The sequence below is a fragment of the Diuraphis noxia genome, unplaced genomic scaffold (genome assembly GCF_037042655.1).
Source record: "Diuraphis noxia isolate RWA-SAM2 unplaced genomic scaffold, SU_Dnox_SAM2 contig0002, whole genome shotgun sequence".
NCBI classification, from domain to species: Eukaryota; Metazoa; Arthropoda; class Insecta; order Hemiptera; family Aphididae; genus Diuraphis; species Diuraphis noxia.
The window spans coordinates 36,367,036-36,383,552 of record NW_028301712.1 but is presented as its reverse complement, the minus strand read 5'-3'; the positions used below and the strand labels follow the sequence as shown (position 1 = coordinate 36,383,552).

Here is a 16,517-nt window from a genome sequence, read left to right as displayed (position 1 = left end):
CAGCAGTGCGACATCCACGACTTACCCGCCTTTTTTTTTATTGCATACAAATGAACAGCTCAATGTTTAGAAATTTAAATTACTGCAGATATAGGGCCTCCAAAAAAATTGTATCCACGGGCCTCAATGATCCTAATAGTTCCGCCATTGCGATTATACATACACTATAGTAATATAGCAGGTATATGATCTATAGTAGATATAAATTTAAATAGATACCTATTATATGATATAGCAGGTACTATACCAACTAGGAAATATAAAACTGTAATTATTTTATAATTTATAACTTTATAAGTAAACAAATAATAACAGCCATCTTATTTTTCTAAACAAAATTGAGGAATAATAAGAAAATATATAGGTACCTATATATTATTTACACACCTATATTATACATGTGATATGTTTATAGATATACCTACGTCCTACATCCAAAGTTCTTAACTGGCACCCAAGGCGAATTTCAATACACCTTGAAACTAACAATGACTACCTAATATATCAACGTGTTTGTTACCTATATACAAATACATATAAAATAAGTGTGGGTATAGTATGTATTTAAGTATATTATATATTTTGTATGTACCTACCTTATAAATACTCAAACGCAATTATTAAAGAAGGAAACGCGATACTACGCCTCAGCAGTACGCAAGGTGATTCTTAGGTTAACACTAATTTTCTCGAAAATTATTATTGTAATATTTTTTTTTGTAGATTATCATTCATTTCGAGAATTTTAACATTATATAAAATTGATGCCCATGCGAGTAAATTCTAGTTGTTATTAGTTACGAGTTATTACTTAAGTTAGTTAGTTAGCGGATTGGCAGGGGGGTTAGGTATAAATTAAACTTAGTTTTTTTCTTTAAGTTTTCGTATTTAAATAAAATAAATAATACATTTAATAGGGGAAGAAATGTCAATGAATCACGAAAATTATTACAATTTGAAGAAAGTACTGTGAAAACACAGTTACCCTATCCTCATTGGTTCTGCATTGGAAATTGACTACAAATAAGGCAGTTAATATCTTATTTTTGATGTCTTGATAATATAATTATTAATTAGTTATAATTAGTAATATACAAATATCGCAAACCCTCTTAAGGGAATTTGTGATGATTCGACAACGGTTAAAATCACAATGTAAAAAAAATTATAGTCATTTTTTCTTATATTTTGTTTCTTGTTGATAATAATTGCTTGGTGGCTCGGTCACTTGAACCATTGTCTACAATAAATTTAACATATTAGTTTCATTATGGGATAAATTGTTACATTAAGTTAAAACATAATATAACTGTATAATAATATAATATATTGATAGAAAATAGAATGCAAATAAACTTTTTTTCAAATAAACAATTTGTTATTTAATTATCGATAAGCATATAATATGAGGTTCATATTTATTGTTTGACATGAAACGTTTGAAATATTATATTTAACGTAGGTAAGAATATACATTTCTAATTACAAGTATTGAATATCAACCATATTTTTTAACGCTTTTCCAACAGCATCCAACTTGATTTCAATATTTTTTCTTTCATTTCTGATGCTTTCCATTTCTAAAAGTACTTCACCAATTTTATTTTCTTTTAAATAAGCTTGAAATATGTCTTCATTTAAACGCTTATCAAGAACTTTTAAAAATGAAATAACCATTTTATGATTTATTCTTTTAGGCACAAAGTCCCGCACGATTTTCCTGATGTACTCAAAATAACATTGACTTAAATACCTATGTAATCTTACCTGTTCAGACGCTTCCAATGATACTTCCTGGTTATTAATGCCTGATAATAAGTGATTTAACATCTGAATTCTAACAGTTTTTAATCTTTCAATTTGGGCCATTCTGTCGGGTTTCATTGGCATGCCGTTTGAGCCCAAAACTAGTTCTTGTTTATAATCACTTTCGTGTTTCTTTATGTTTACACCTGCAATAATTTCTTCTTGAATTGTACTGTTAGACATAACTATTTCCGAGATAAAATCTGGATTTGCTGTATTTATACATTCCTGATAAGTTTCTATGTATGATACAATAAATTCTTTGATATGTTTTAAATTTTCGTCTAGCAACCTCTGAAACACTTTTTGCACCTACAATTAAAATATACATTTTTTAAATCTAAAAATGTGTTAAGAAATTACTATAAGTATTAATAATCTAATGTAAACTAAACTTACTACAAAGTATATATTTTAACTCTTAAAAATAAAATAGAGGCTATCTCTTTAACTCGATTTGTTACTTATCAAAATAATTTAATTTATTGAATTTAAATTAAATGAATTCATTCGGTGTAATGTAACTAACCTTATACCTCAAAAGTAGAAGTATAAAATATAAATACAATATTTCATTCCCGTAAAAGAGTACCTACAATAATGGTAATTAATAATTATACTAATTATTATATTCAACAATATGAGTATGAGGTGATTCTTTTAAATATAATATTTAATTATTAGTATATAAGTGAAATTATTAAAACGAGTTATTAGTTACTTTTAGTCTCTAGTATCAATATTTTTAATTTCAGTATAATATATGTAACTATAAAATTGTAAATATTAAAATTCGTTATTATGAAGTTTATAGAAAAAATGTTACAATATCCATTTTTATATTTTTTAATGGTTGTAAGTAGTATTTTTTAGATTTTGTACTAGAATTGTTTCGTTGTCACTAGAATACAAATTAAAAAAATAAAAATGAGTAATTAAAAAAAAAATTTACGAAAACATCCAAAATATTTTGAATATTTTTCATTTTGAGCCGAAACAATTTCATCATAATCAACCATTAAGTGATACATAATATTCCCAAGGTTATATTCAAATCTTTTATAAGAGCCCTCCCAAAGTGCAAGTTGAACTGATTTGCTATGAAATCTATGCATAATATTGAAACTTTTTTTTTTTTGACACACACAAAACAACTACACACATTTTTGTAAAACTAATACCAATGAAGTCATTATCCTATTGTGCCTAAGTAATTAGAATCTAAAAGACTATGATGATTTTTTTTAATAACCTATTAATTAAATAATACGTTTTATGCATAAACGTGTACTATTTAAACTTTGAAAAGAAAATGTGCTTGAATAATAAATACGATTTTGCAACATCCTTTGATGTTAACATAGTAAATAATATATAATATTTGTCTATTTTTAAAGTACCTATAAATTAAACCAAAAAAAAAAGTAACATCATAACCTCTTTGGTATGCCTAAAAAGCATACATTCATGAAAACTTTCAATGATAAATACAATATTATATAATTCAGGATTAACTTACATCTTCATAGAGTTGTGGATATCGTCTGAGCGTGTCCAACAATTTTACGTCAATGGAGTTGAAAAGGTTGAACATCTCACTGCACACCAATTCTGCGCAGTCCAACGACGGCTCGATTAAGTTATTTAATTGCCGTTTTATGATTTTTTGTAACCCTTTTTCATTTACAAAAGTACATTGATAAGTGCCTGATGTATTTGCTAAAATATTTGCAATATTTTCATTTGATAAGTCTTGAAACGGGTCTATGCTGTTGATACTCTTTAAATATTTTTGTTGGAATATTCGAACGACACTGGCACCGCCAACAATTTTATCGATCGGAACATCGTCTTGATTACCGTTCATAATGTTTTCGTATGATATGCTAATATCTTTTAAAAGTCCTGCTAAAAACGACATTTGTTCATCAGGTTTGTATTGTGGTATAAGTAGTCTTTCCAATTTACTTTTAATTAATTCAAGTTCAACTCTAAGTTTTGGGTACACCTTTTTTATGTGTGTTAACAATACCGTCTGTAACGTGTGAACTAACGCCTCGTTACCGTGTTTCGTACATATATCTGGGTAATTAGTTTTTAGAAATTCTGCTTCTGACACTAATGTCGCATCCATTGATTTATTCTCAACGATGTCTTTTTGACTTCTATTCACCACTCCGATAATACCTAGTTTCACTGGAATTCTGTTGCCGCACAGTAAATCCTTTGTGTCTTGTTGTGTTCCTTCATCGATTAGGTCCAATTTTGTAACCACTGCTATAGATCTGATGCCATCTGGGTCCAACTTCTTTGCTAAGTGAAGACTTTCACTTGTTGTTGGATCCGTATTCGCAGTCACCACTGCTAAAATAATAGAATTGGGTTGTTTTACATATGAAATAATCAATTTCTGTATCTGTTCATCAATATCTTCAGGTTGGTCTCCGACCGCCACTTTTGTTATACCTGGCAAATCCACAAAAGTCAGATCATAGCGATTAGTGTGAATTTTTAACACAATTTGTTTGTTAGTGATGCCTTTATTATTTCCTGCGAGAATGTCTGTTCTACTTTCAATTTCCTTACGTACCAAATCAAAATCAATATAAAATATATTTGGCTTATGCAGGAACTCGGCCCATTCTGTTAGGTTTTCTTTGTCTTCAATGTTATTTGATTTCAACATCGTTTTTCTTGTTTCCTCGGTGTATTTAACCATTTGTATAACTAATGGCGCTCTGGTAACAACACCAGTTCCTCGAGGTAAAAATGATTTTCCCACGATGCTTTCTAGCACAGAACTTTTACCAGAACTCTGTGTTCCAACTACCGCAATTTGTGGTAAGTCAACGATTTGCTGTTCACCAACTACTGCAAAAACATCTTGTAGTTTGTTGATAGTTTGTATGAGTGATTTCATTGTTAATTTGAAATTAAGTTTTAAATCTAAAATTATAAAGAAAATTTTATTTATTTATGTGTTTATATGTATTTATATCACAAATATATATATATAATTATATATATATATATATATATATAATAATACATATACTCGTATTATAATTTTATTTTTAATGACAAAAAATAGAAATGTATGATTGACGATGAGGTATGACTTGTTATTAATTCGTATTTGAGTTTATTTTTACCTGCCTATTAAAAATATTTATTTTGATGGTTTTATAGTAATGTATTTATATAAATTTCTCATAGCATAGCAAATGGTTTTTTCTTTATAACACTAAGCATCCTATATCGACTATATCCTAATAAATTTATAGTAAAATAATCAAATACACTTTAGTACCAAATTTTCATCTATCTATACTAATATTATAAAGCTGAAGAGTTAAAAAAGTTTGAACGAGTTAATCTCAGGGACTATACTGGTTCGAATTTAAAAATTATTTTTTGTTAGATTGTCCTTTTATCGAAGAAGGCTTTATACGCTATATAAAATTTGTAGAAAGTCAGTGTAACCACACTGATCTACGGAACACACTTCAAGACACATTTCCAGTCAGTCATCAGAACTGTATTAAAAATTTTAATTGTAAAATCACACTCAGTGATATAACTTAATAATATAAAAGAAAAAAGCGGTAAAGTGGATATTGCTCTAGGAGTCTAGGCTCTAATGAACAGTAGGTTATAAGTGATGGCTTACTGTAATGGATGGAATTAAATTTGAATCCAGTGATATTATATCATTGTATACGAAGAACTATTCTGAACGGTTTATCTGTCTAGGATATATTATAGATTATTAAAAATTTTCAAATCTTAGATTTAAAAAGAAAATTTTTTATGAATTTCTAGCATAAAATAATTTACGAATTTTCATGATTTTTACGTATTTAGTCAAAATTAACTTTAAATGCTTATAAAAAAAAATCGTGCCTATGTATTTTTAATATTTTTTAACTGCTATTATTACAATGTGTTAGAAGCCTTGTATTAAATTTTCAAGCTTTTCTGCTCAACAAATAAATTTTTGTCGATATTTATAGAAAAAAAAAACTAAAAATGTTAAAAAATTAAAATGTCAGTAAACAGCTCAAAATAAATCAAAATATTTTGAAAATTTTAACAAATATAGAAATACCTATATAAATATTTAGTGAACATTTCAAGTATCTATGGTCATTTGTTTTACTTACACCAAAATAAGAAAATCGCTAAATGAGAAATCTAGTGAAAATCCAGTGTTGTAAAAATTTAAATTTCAAACGCTCATAAAAATTTAATTTAAATTTCTGGTTATTATAAATTTTTTTTTTTGTGATAAAGATTGACAAACTTGTAAGGAATCTTGTATTAAATTTTCAAATCTTAGATTTTTTTTATGAATTTCTAGCTTAAAATAATTTGCGGATTTTTACGTATTTTGTCAAAATTCAAACTTTGAATGCTTAACAAAAAAATATGACTATGAATTTATTTTATTTTTAAACTGCTATTGTAAAACTATACTGAAGCATGGAAGCCTTGTATTAAAATTTCAAGCTTTTCTATCCAGCAAATAAATTTTTATTTATAATTACCTAATGCTTATTTATGTTAATATAACTCTGCAGATAGGTAATAACACTAATAACCTATAATACCCTTAAATCTTTAAGTTATAAACCAAAATTTTATTAATGTAGTACCTAATACAATTTTGAACTTTGACTAACCGTCACTTTCTGTTATCCTTTGTGGTCAAAATTGTAAGACATAATATATAAAATCAGTTCACTGATTATTTTGTATAGTATAGTACACACTAGATACATGAATTGATTAAGTATAGGTATTTAATCGATAGTACATCCATTCATAATAATATGTATCTACAATGTACACCTAATTATTATCGGTGAAAGTTATTCAAAGTTCTACTGTTTATTGGTTTTTATATCTACCTATAGGTTATAATTAAGATGGTAAAATTCAAATTGATTTTTGAAGGTTAAAAACTTCAATACCTAGAATTTACAACTGTTTAATAATTATATCTACAATAGTAGCCAGTAAGTACCTAATTTTTATAGGAAGTATGAAAGTGAAACACAATGTCTCAATAAATACCATTTGAAAATTTGTTGATAAATTACTATGTTAATTAGAGACTGGAGTGCATCTTGTTTAAAAATATAAGTTGAGTTGAAACAATAATTTTCATACTTTTGCTATGTACTCACTATGGATGAATAGATACATCTTTATTCTAACCTAAGTTTTAGTTGTTTAATTTTGTTTTATTTGTATTATTGGTTGAAACTCGGCAAAACCGTTTAACTTGTTAAATGCATGCATTTATATTTGTCTTTTTGTATATTTAGGTGTTATTATTTCTCAACAAACCTAAATTAGTAATTACTAATTACCGACTATGGATTTATTCACAGAAAATATAATGAAACAATGTGGATATTCATCAGAAATTCTTAATATGTTTAAAAGTATTTAAAGATAACTTACCTATTTATAGCTACATTAATCATTAACTAAATTATAATATTATTGTATAGGGCATACATCTTTAATATAAATATAAATTTCTAATTTAATAATCAGTTAAACAAATTTAGGTAATATTATCTCTTTAAAAATATAGCTAATATTTAAGGAGGTTATCTACTAAACTAGGTACCTAACCCAGTTTAAATAAAATTGACTGACTTGTTTATATAACAATTGTTTTATGTTTTAAGAGGAAGAAATAGATGAAACGGTCTTATTTGGTCTTACTGAAAGTATGATTGAACAGTTATTCCCAAAAATAGGTCAACGTTATAAGTTTTTAAAACATTTGAACCAATTAAAAACAGAAAAAGTATGAATATGTATAATCTCATAAATAAGTAATTTCACAAATTTTTTTTATAATATAGAATTTGCCTGAGGAAAAGTTACCAGTTATTACTCGACATACATTAATTGATTGGGATAACTTAGATGTTGAACTATCAGATGACTTAGAACTAGAACATCATATTACTGATAACAATCTCATAAAAGAAATTTCATCGGTAACTAACACTAATGAATGCTCAATATCATTAAATACAAATTTAATTGAACCGAACAAATTTTCTGGTAACCACAATATATTTTATTTGATAATATATTTTTTAAAACACCTATAGGTATTACCTATACATTTATTTTAATTTTATATATTTAAATTTTAAACTATTTTGGTATCGTAGATACAGTTGTGACAATGGTGACAAGTTCATCTTCATCTTTAACTATAAGAAATATTCTAAAAAATAACCAAGATGGTCAGATGGTTTTGAAGTTTTACGAATCAAAAAATTGTTTGAATAGCGCTATGAGGAATAAATTGGTAGCTGTAATAATAAAGGACCAATTTCAAAACAATAAGAATTTAAATAGGACAAGATTTATTAAGTTAGCAAAGGGTATGACTGTATTAAAGTATTATAATTTTAAAAATAAAAGACTATAGACTTCTAAGATTTGAGAATTTAATACAAGGCTCCTAAAAAATTTTTACAATAGCAGTTAAAAAATAAAAGAAATGTATAGTCACATTTTTTTTTTACAAGCATTTAAATTTAAATTTTGACAACATACATAAAAAGCGGGTAAGTCGTGTATGTCTCTCTGCTGTACAGTAGGTTACAAGTGGGTTACTGTAATGGATGGAATTAAATTTGAATCCAATGATATTATATCATTGTATACAAAAAACGATTCTGAGCGAAGACGGTTTATCTGTCTAGGATATATTACAGATTATTAAAAATTTTCAAATCTTAGATTTAAAAAGAAAATTTTTTATGAATTTCTAGTTTGAAATAATTTGCAAATTTTCGTGATTTTTACATATGTTGTCAAAATTCATACTTTGAATGCTTGTAAAAAAAAAAATTGTGACTATGCATTTCTTTTATTTTTCAATTTTTATTGTAAAAATATATTATGAGCCTTGTATTAAATTTTCAAATCTTAGATATAAAAAGAAATTTTTTTATGAATTTCTAGCTTAAAATAATTTCTGTATTTTCTTGATTTTTACATAATATGTTGTCAAAACTCAAACTTTGAATGCTTAAAAAAAAAAATTGTGACTATGTATTCCTTTTATTTTGCAACTGCTATTGTAAAAATATGTTAGGGGCCTTGTATTAAATTTTCAAATCTTAGAATTAAAAAGGAAAACTTTTATGAATTTCTATCTAAGATAATTTGAACATTGCCGTAATTTTTACGTATTTAGTCAAAATTTGAAATTTAAATGCTTATAAAAAAAAATCGTGCCTACGAATTTTTAATATTTTTTAACTTCTATTGTTACAATGTGTTAGAAGCCTTGTATTAAATTTTCAAGCTTTTCTACCGAACAAATACATTTTTATCGATATTTATAGAAAAAAAAACTAAAAAAGTTGAAAAATTAAAATGTCAGTAAACAGCTCAAAACAAATCTATCTTTTATCAAATATATAAAACGCCTATATAAACATTCAGTCAAAATTTCAAGTATCTGCGGTAATTTGTTTTAGAGTTACACCAATGTAAGGAAATAGCTAAAAGTGAAAATCCAATGTTGTAAAAATTTAAATTTCAAATGCTCATAAAAATGTAATTTGAATTTCCGGTGGACATTTTATTTGTGATAAACATTGAAAAACTTTTAAGGAATCTTGTATTAAATTTTCAAATCTTAGATTTAAAAAGAAAATTTTTTATGAATTGCTAGCTTAAAATAATTTGTGAATTTTCGTGAATTTTACTTATTTCGTCAAAATTCAAACTTTGAATGCTTATAAAAAAAATTGTGACAATGAATTTCTTTTATTTTTCAACTGTTATTGTAACAATATGTTAAGAGCCTTGTATTAAATTTTCAAGCTTTTCAAGCTAACAAATAAATTTTTATCGATATTAATTTAAAAAAAACTAATAATGATCGAAAATTTGAAATGCCTATGAATAGTACAACTTAAGTCGAAATTTTTGAAAATTGCATGGTGGATAGAATAAACTTATATAAACATTAGGTGAAAACTTCATGTATCTATGGTCATTTGTTTTAAAGTTACATCAAAAACCAAAATCGATTTTGTCGAAAAATGAGTGTGCGTAAAATTTCTCGTTTTTCCCTTAATTTTTAGTTTGTTTTTCTCAATTATTTAAAAAAGTATTAAGAATTTTTTACTTTTGACCCCCCAAAGTACCAACTAGATTCACTTTCTGATCGAACGAGGTACTGAAGTCAAAAATCGAAGCATTTTTACTGCCCCAAAACGTGATGACAAACACAAAAAAAAAACACACACATCATGGTAAAATCAATACATCCATCGCTCCGCTCAGAATCTAAAATCACGAAAATTCGCAAATTATTATAAGCTAGAAATTCATAAAAAATTTTCTTTTTAAATCTAAGATTTGAAAATTTAATACAAGATTCTTATATAAATATATTTTATGCAGTTATATAGAATACACGGTTTTAAAAATGGGTATTATTTGCCTTTAGTTATTATTTATTTTTTGTTTGAAAAATCGAAAGAGATGTATAAAAAAATTTGGTTATTTCTTAAAGAATTATGTATGAAATGTAATGAAACTGAATTTATATTACAAAAATTACATGTTGACTTCGTACTACATTATGTGTAACAAGTGTTACAAGAAACTCAGGCTAAAACAATGACGAAAATTCAATCTATTGAAAGTAATATGAATAAAAAAATTAGTGTTTTCGAAACCTAAAAGTTAACTTTACAATGAATGCTTATTTGAAGCTGAAAAATAATAAAATTTTTTGTGTTTATAACTAAAGATTAAGAATACAATACTAAGTTTTCCATATGTTTTCCTTCAAGTAGCTATAGAGAAATCTCGAAGCGTCATTATAGGAAAAATTTGAGGTGCATTTGAATTTTAAATTTTTACGAAATAGCATAACGATAACGATTTATCCTTAAACGATTTTAAATATTTGTTATTATTCAAAAAGTATAAGTCGTAGATACTTGAAAATTTTACCAGTTATTTAAATTGGCATTTTATTTCAGGCCCGGATTGAACCGGTGAGCTACCGAGACATCTCGGTGGGCCGCGTAAAAATTCAAGATCATTATTATATCAAACACTGATATAAACTAGAATAATTTAAAATAATAATATAATGTATTTTATCTATATACAATATACGTCATATAATTATATAAATAAAAGAAAATCAAAATTTTAAACTTATAGTTATAAAAAATTTATTAAAAATCGTCATACTACTCATACTTAGTCATGACTCATGAGTATAAAATGAAATGTTTACAAATTGAATGAATCCAGGTGATCTATATTATATTTTATATTATCTATATTATCTACTTTCTATTATGCGTTTTTTCAATAATATAACTGAAGTATACCTAACCTACTATTATAATTATTTAGATTGGCATTTTCTTTACATGATTTAATTTTAAAAATATTTTGACTTTTTGAGATATTTATAGATAACTGAAATTTTCAATTTTTTCTAAAAATTTTTTTTGAAGTGTTGATAAAATTTTTAGGCCCTATCAAAATACTTGAAAAATTAATACAAAGTTTCTCATAACTTATTCTTATAGTGATTAAAAAATTATAAAATACATATGCACAATTTTTTTTTATTAGCATTCAATGTTTGAATTTTGACAACATATTATGTAAAAATCACAAAAATTCATAAATTATTTTATGCAAGAAATTCATAAAAAAATTTCCTTTTATACCTAAGAATTTTAAATTTTATATAAGGCTCCTAACATATTTTTACAATAGCAGGTGAAATATAAAAGAAATGCGTAGTCTTAATTTTTTTTTACAAGCATTCAAAGTTTGAATTTTAACAACATAATATGATGTAAAAATCACGAAAATCACGAAAATTCGCAAATTATTTTAAACTAGAAATTATTAAAAATTTACTTTTTAAATCTAAGTTTTGAAATTTTTTAATAATCTATAATAGGTATATCCTAGACAGATAAACCGTCTTCGCTCAGAATATTTTTTCGTATACAATGATATAATATCATTGGATTCAAAAATTCGATCCATTACAGTAACCCACTTGTAACCTAAGCTACTGTACAGCAGTGCGACATCCACGACTTACCCGCCTTTTTTTTTTATTGCATACAAATGAACAGCTCAATGTTTTGAAATTTAAATTACTGCAGATATAGACATACGTAAAAATCATGAAAATTTGTAAATTATTTTAAGCTAGAAATTCATAAACAATTTTCATTTTATATCTAAGATTTGAAAATTTAATACACGGCTCCTATCATATTTTTACAATAGCAGGTGAAAAATAAAATAAAAATATAGTCACAATTTTTATTTACAAGCATTCAAATTTTGAATTTTGACAACATACGTAAAAATCATGAAAATTCGTAAATTATTTTAAGCTAGAAATTCATAAACAATTTTCGTTTTATATCTAATATTTGAAAACTTAATACACGGCTCCTATTGTTGTATATGGTTGAGTATGTGTGTAGGCAAGTATATTTGTATATATGTATGTATGTATGTATGTATGTATGTGTGTATGTATATAGTATGTACTGGAGGCTTACATATAAAACGCGCAAATGTGTTGACTCAGGGTAAAAGAGTGTGTGACCATTTCGGTTCTCACGATGGTCTACGTGACCGAAATGGCTGGGTCAGCTCATATCGAAGACCCCGGACGGACCGTTGCGACGGGCCCGGTCGGTGGTCGCGAGTCAGTCGAGTGAAGTCTAGAAAGAGTGAACGACACGAGCGTTACTCCACAGAGCATCCTTAAAGTTTTATAACAGAGCGTCATATAGCTTTAATCAGAACATCTCGCATAAGTCGTGATAATATATCAGTGTATATATTCATTCTACAGTGTTTAATTCAATAAATCATTAATTATATACCTAGTAAATCCTTGTGTTATTTCATTTGACGCCAATATCTATTATTTGAATACCATACGACGGTGGACTACACTTCACTATCATATTTTTACAATAGCAATTGGAAAATAAAATAAATGCATAGTCTTAATTTTTTTTTACAAGCATTCAAAGTTTGAATTTTGACAACATATTATGTGAAAATCACGAAAATCACGAAAATTCGCAATTTATTTTAAACTAGAAATTCATAAAAAATTTTCTTTTTAAATCTAAGATTTGAAATTTTTTAATAATCTATAATATATCCTAGACAGATAAACCGTCTTCGCTCAGAATCTATTTCGTATACAATGATATAATATCATTGGATTCAAATTTAATTCCATCCATTACAGTAACCCACTTGTAATCTACTGTACTGCTGCAGCAGAGCGACATACACGACTTACCCGCTTTTTTTTGTGTCTGTCATCACTTTTTGGGGCAGTAAAAGTGCTTCGATTTTTTACATCAGTACCTTTTTCGATCAGAAAGTGAATCTAGTTGGTACTTTGGGTAGTCAAAAGAAAAAATTCTTTATACTTTTCTAAATAATCGGGATAAACAAACTGAAAATTAACGAAAAAACAGGAAATTTTACGTACAATCAGTTTTCGACAAAATCGATTATGATTTTTTATGTAACTTTAAAACGAATGACCATTGATACATGAAGATTTCACTGAATGTTTATATAAGTACCTATGTTCTATCCATCATGAAATTTAAAAAAAAATTTGACTTAAGTTGAACTATTCATAGGTATATGCAATTTTCAATCATTATTAGTTTTTTTTAAAATTAAAATCGATAAAAATTTATTTTTTAGGTAGAAAATCTTGAAAATTTAATACAAGCCTCTTAATATATTATTATACAATAGCAGTTGAAAAATAAAATAAATTCATAGTTACAATTTTTTTTTTTTAGGAAACAAAGTTTGAATTTTGACAACATACGTAAAAATCACAAAAATGCACAAATTATTTTAAGCTAGAAATTCATAAAAATTTTCTTTTTTAAACTCAGATTTGAAAATTTAATATAAGATTCCTTACAAGTTTTTCAATCTTTATCACAAAAAAAATGTCTACCGGAAATGCAAATTAAATTTTTATAAGCATTTGAATTTCAAATATTGACAAAAATTCGTCAAAATCATGAATATTTGCGAATTATTTTGTAGTTCAAAATTCATAATATTGTTTGTATTTTTATCTAAGGTTATAAAATTCAACACTAAGTTTTCCATAAGTTTTGCTTCAAATAGCTATAGAGAAAATTTGAAGCGTCATTATAGGAAAAATGTTTTGAGCGTTTGAGTTTTAAATTTTTATGAAATTGCGTAATGATAACGATTTATCCTCAAACCAGGTATTCGTATATCTATGATAATATAAGGTATTATGAATTATGATAACTACATGATAACTACACTAATTGATTAACCATGCCTTATGCAAAATGCGTCTTAATTGAAAAATAAAATATTTGTTTCAAAATAGAATATATGACAATATTTAAATATAATATATCAGGGCTTTGCACCTGAACGAAACCCAAAACCCGAAACCCCAATTAACCCGAATAAATTTGCAAAACCAAACCCGTATAATACAACACCTGAATGAAAAAATTAACACCTGAATTAACCAGAAACCAGAATTAATATTTGGGTTAACCCAAAATCCGAATTATTATTAAATACAAAGAAATGAGTGGCATATCAATTCGTATGTATTTTACGCAAATAAGAAGATAAGAAAATAGTTGGCGTTATATTAATAAAACATAACATAATAATATTATGTTGTATCAACTATTGATATTGACTGCAACTGTATAATTATTAATTCTCGACGATATTATCTTTAAACACGCGCGTGTATTACCCTTATTTGCTTGTGTTGCTTGTGACCTGCGTTTAGTCGTGACTTGTGATCTATTCTTTTATCCATGCTTGTGATCACAATAATATACAGTGTCAAACGTGTCTATACAGTGTACAGACTACAAATACAACAGAATATAATATGAAAAATTAATATAAATTTAATGAATTAATATTAAATATAAACCAACTAAAGGTGTAGAATCTAGATCATTGTTTTATATTATTTCACAATATTAAATAATTATATTTGTGTTATCTAACCTTTGTATTCAACAATACTAACAACAAAATTATGTTTGATCAAAATAAATAATAAACAAGAAGTTTTTTTTGTAGAAAAATGACTTTTTAATGGTAAGTATGATTTTAATATGTTTTTTTTAAAAATTATATTTGCTTTAAAAATAAAATAAAAGTACAATACCAAATTCGCGTCGAAAATCTCATGTTAATTGATATAAAACATGGGTATTTTTTAACACCCGAATTAACCATAATTAACCCAAATAAATTTACATTTAACCATAACCAGAAAAGTTCATTAACCCGAAACACCCAAATTCAATAACCAAAATTTTCCTTAAACACCCAAAACCCGAAAAAATTATTCCGGTGCAAAGCCCTGTAATATATCCTAGACTGACAAATCATCTCCGTTCCGAATCGTTTTTCGTATACTGTATACAATGACACCTATCATTGCATTCAAATTTTATCCCATCCATTACAGTAACCTATTGTACAGCAGAGCGACATCCACAACTTACCCGCTTTTTTTATATATGTATATTTATATATTCGATATATTTTGGGGGATCAAATTTTAATTTTAATGTAATATTGTAAAAACAAAGAAAAAAATGTAATATAATATACTAAACTAATTCATCCAGCAAACGCTATATATAATAATATATGATTAAAAACTAAAAAAAGATTTTTATTTATATAAATGTACCTATTTTAAATGTATTTTGTTTTATAATAATGATATTCCTGGCTTATGAATTAACACTATGATTGACTGTTTTCACGTAGTCGGGATATACGACAGGCGTATAATGGAGTTAAATATGAGAGAAATCAATGAAATATAAAAATATCAACCCGTACATTTATAATAAAAATGGTTTTATCAATTCATCATATTTTTATTATAATATGTTACCATTTGAAAATCAAAAATTGATAGGGATTTCATCAATAAATATGAGGGTAAAAAAAATTAAAATATCTTACGGTTTTAGAAAAACATTAGGTAACCTAGAAATTAAAAAAAAAAAGAAAAAAAGTTATTACTTTTCGATATAATTAGTGTATCCACTTAAATCGATCACCCTGTATAGTATAACATATCCTAGGCTGTAAAACCGTGTCTACTCAGAATCATTTTTCGTATATAACGATAATCGAATACATTTTTGAAGAAAATATTGAATTTGTTAGATTTGGGATTTTAAGGTTTCTGTATAGCGTTTGTATATTTATTAGATTTATAAGTTTCAATTTAATTTATAATTTTAAAAACTTTAAAAGATTGAAATCTAAGCATTAAAGCTGCCACAAATGTGATGAGACACTAATAAATAATAAAAACCCTTAAAAATACGAGTACTCACCATAAGAAATATGCAGTATTCTTCATGAAAAGTATTGTGTATTCTGTAGTATTCATACAAATATTAAGTTATACAAAGTTTAACTTATACTTATTGATACTGATTGCTTTCCGTCGTTGGTTCAAAAGCAACTGTGCGTCTGTGACTCTGTGTTTGTGAATTCCACAGACTTCTATATATAATAATAATATAATATAGAAGTCTGTTGTCTGTAGTGAATTCATGCTGGTGTCGTCA

The 16,517-nt window shown here is 25.9% G+C and overlaps 1 protein-coding gene and 1 long non-coding RNA gene across 2 annotated transcripts in view; one reads left to right on the top strand and one right to left on the bottom strand.

The window, feature by feature from the left end:
• The window catches only part of LOC149058398 (uncharacterized), a 13,126-nt gene extending 11,793 nt beyond the window's left edge, over window positions 1–1,333 (top strand). The window contains exon 4 of the long non-coding RNA XR_016190178.1: window positions 416–1,333. This is a non-coding gene — a long non-coding RNA (uncharacterized LOC149058398). The remainder of the gene's footprint in view (window positions 1–415) is intronic.
• On the bottom strand, window positions 1,307–16,517 carry LOC107162767 (dynamin-1-like protein). The gene is made up of 3 exons (XM_089219018.1): window positions 16,281–16,517; window positions 3,326–4,752; window positions 1,307–2,118 (listed from the first exon to the last, which is right to left on the bottom strand). The coding sequence occupies exons 2-3, from the start codon at window positions 4,724–4,726 to the stop codon at window positions 1,483–1,485; spliced, it is 2,037 nt and encodes a 678-aa protein (XP_089075144.1). The 5' UTR covers window positions 4,727–4,752; window positions 16,281–16,517; the 3' UTR covers window positions 1,307–1,482.

Bases quoted from the DNA above. Each gene is read 5' to 3' on its own strand.
- LOC107162767 (XM_089219018.1), bottom strand. From the start codon at position 4,726: ATGAAATCACTCATACAAACTATCAACAAACTACAAGATGTTTTTGCA. The intron at 2,119-3,325 runs GTAAGTTAATCC...TTTTAATTGTAG, and splicing joins ATCCACAACTCTATGAAGAT to GTGCAAAAAGTGTTTCAGAG.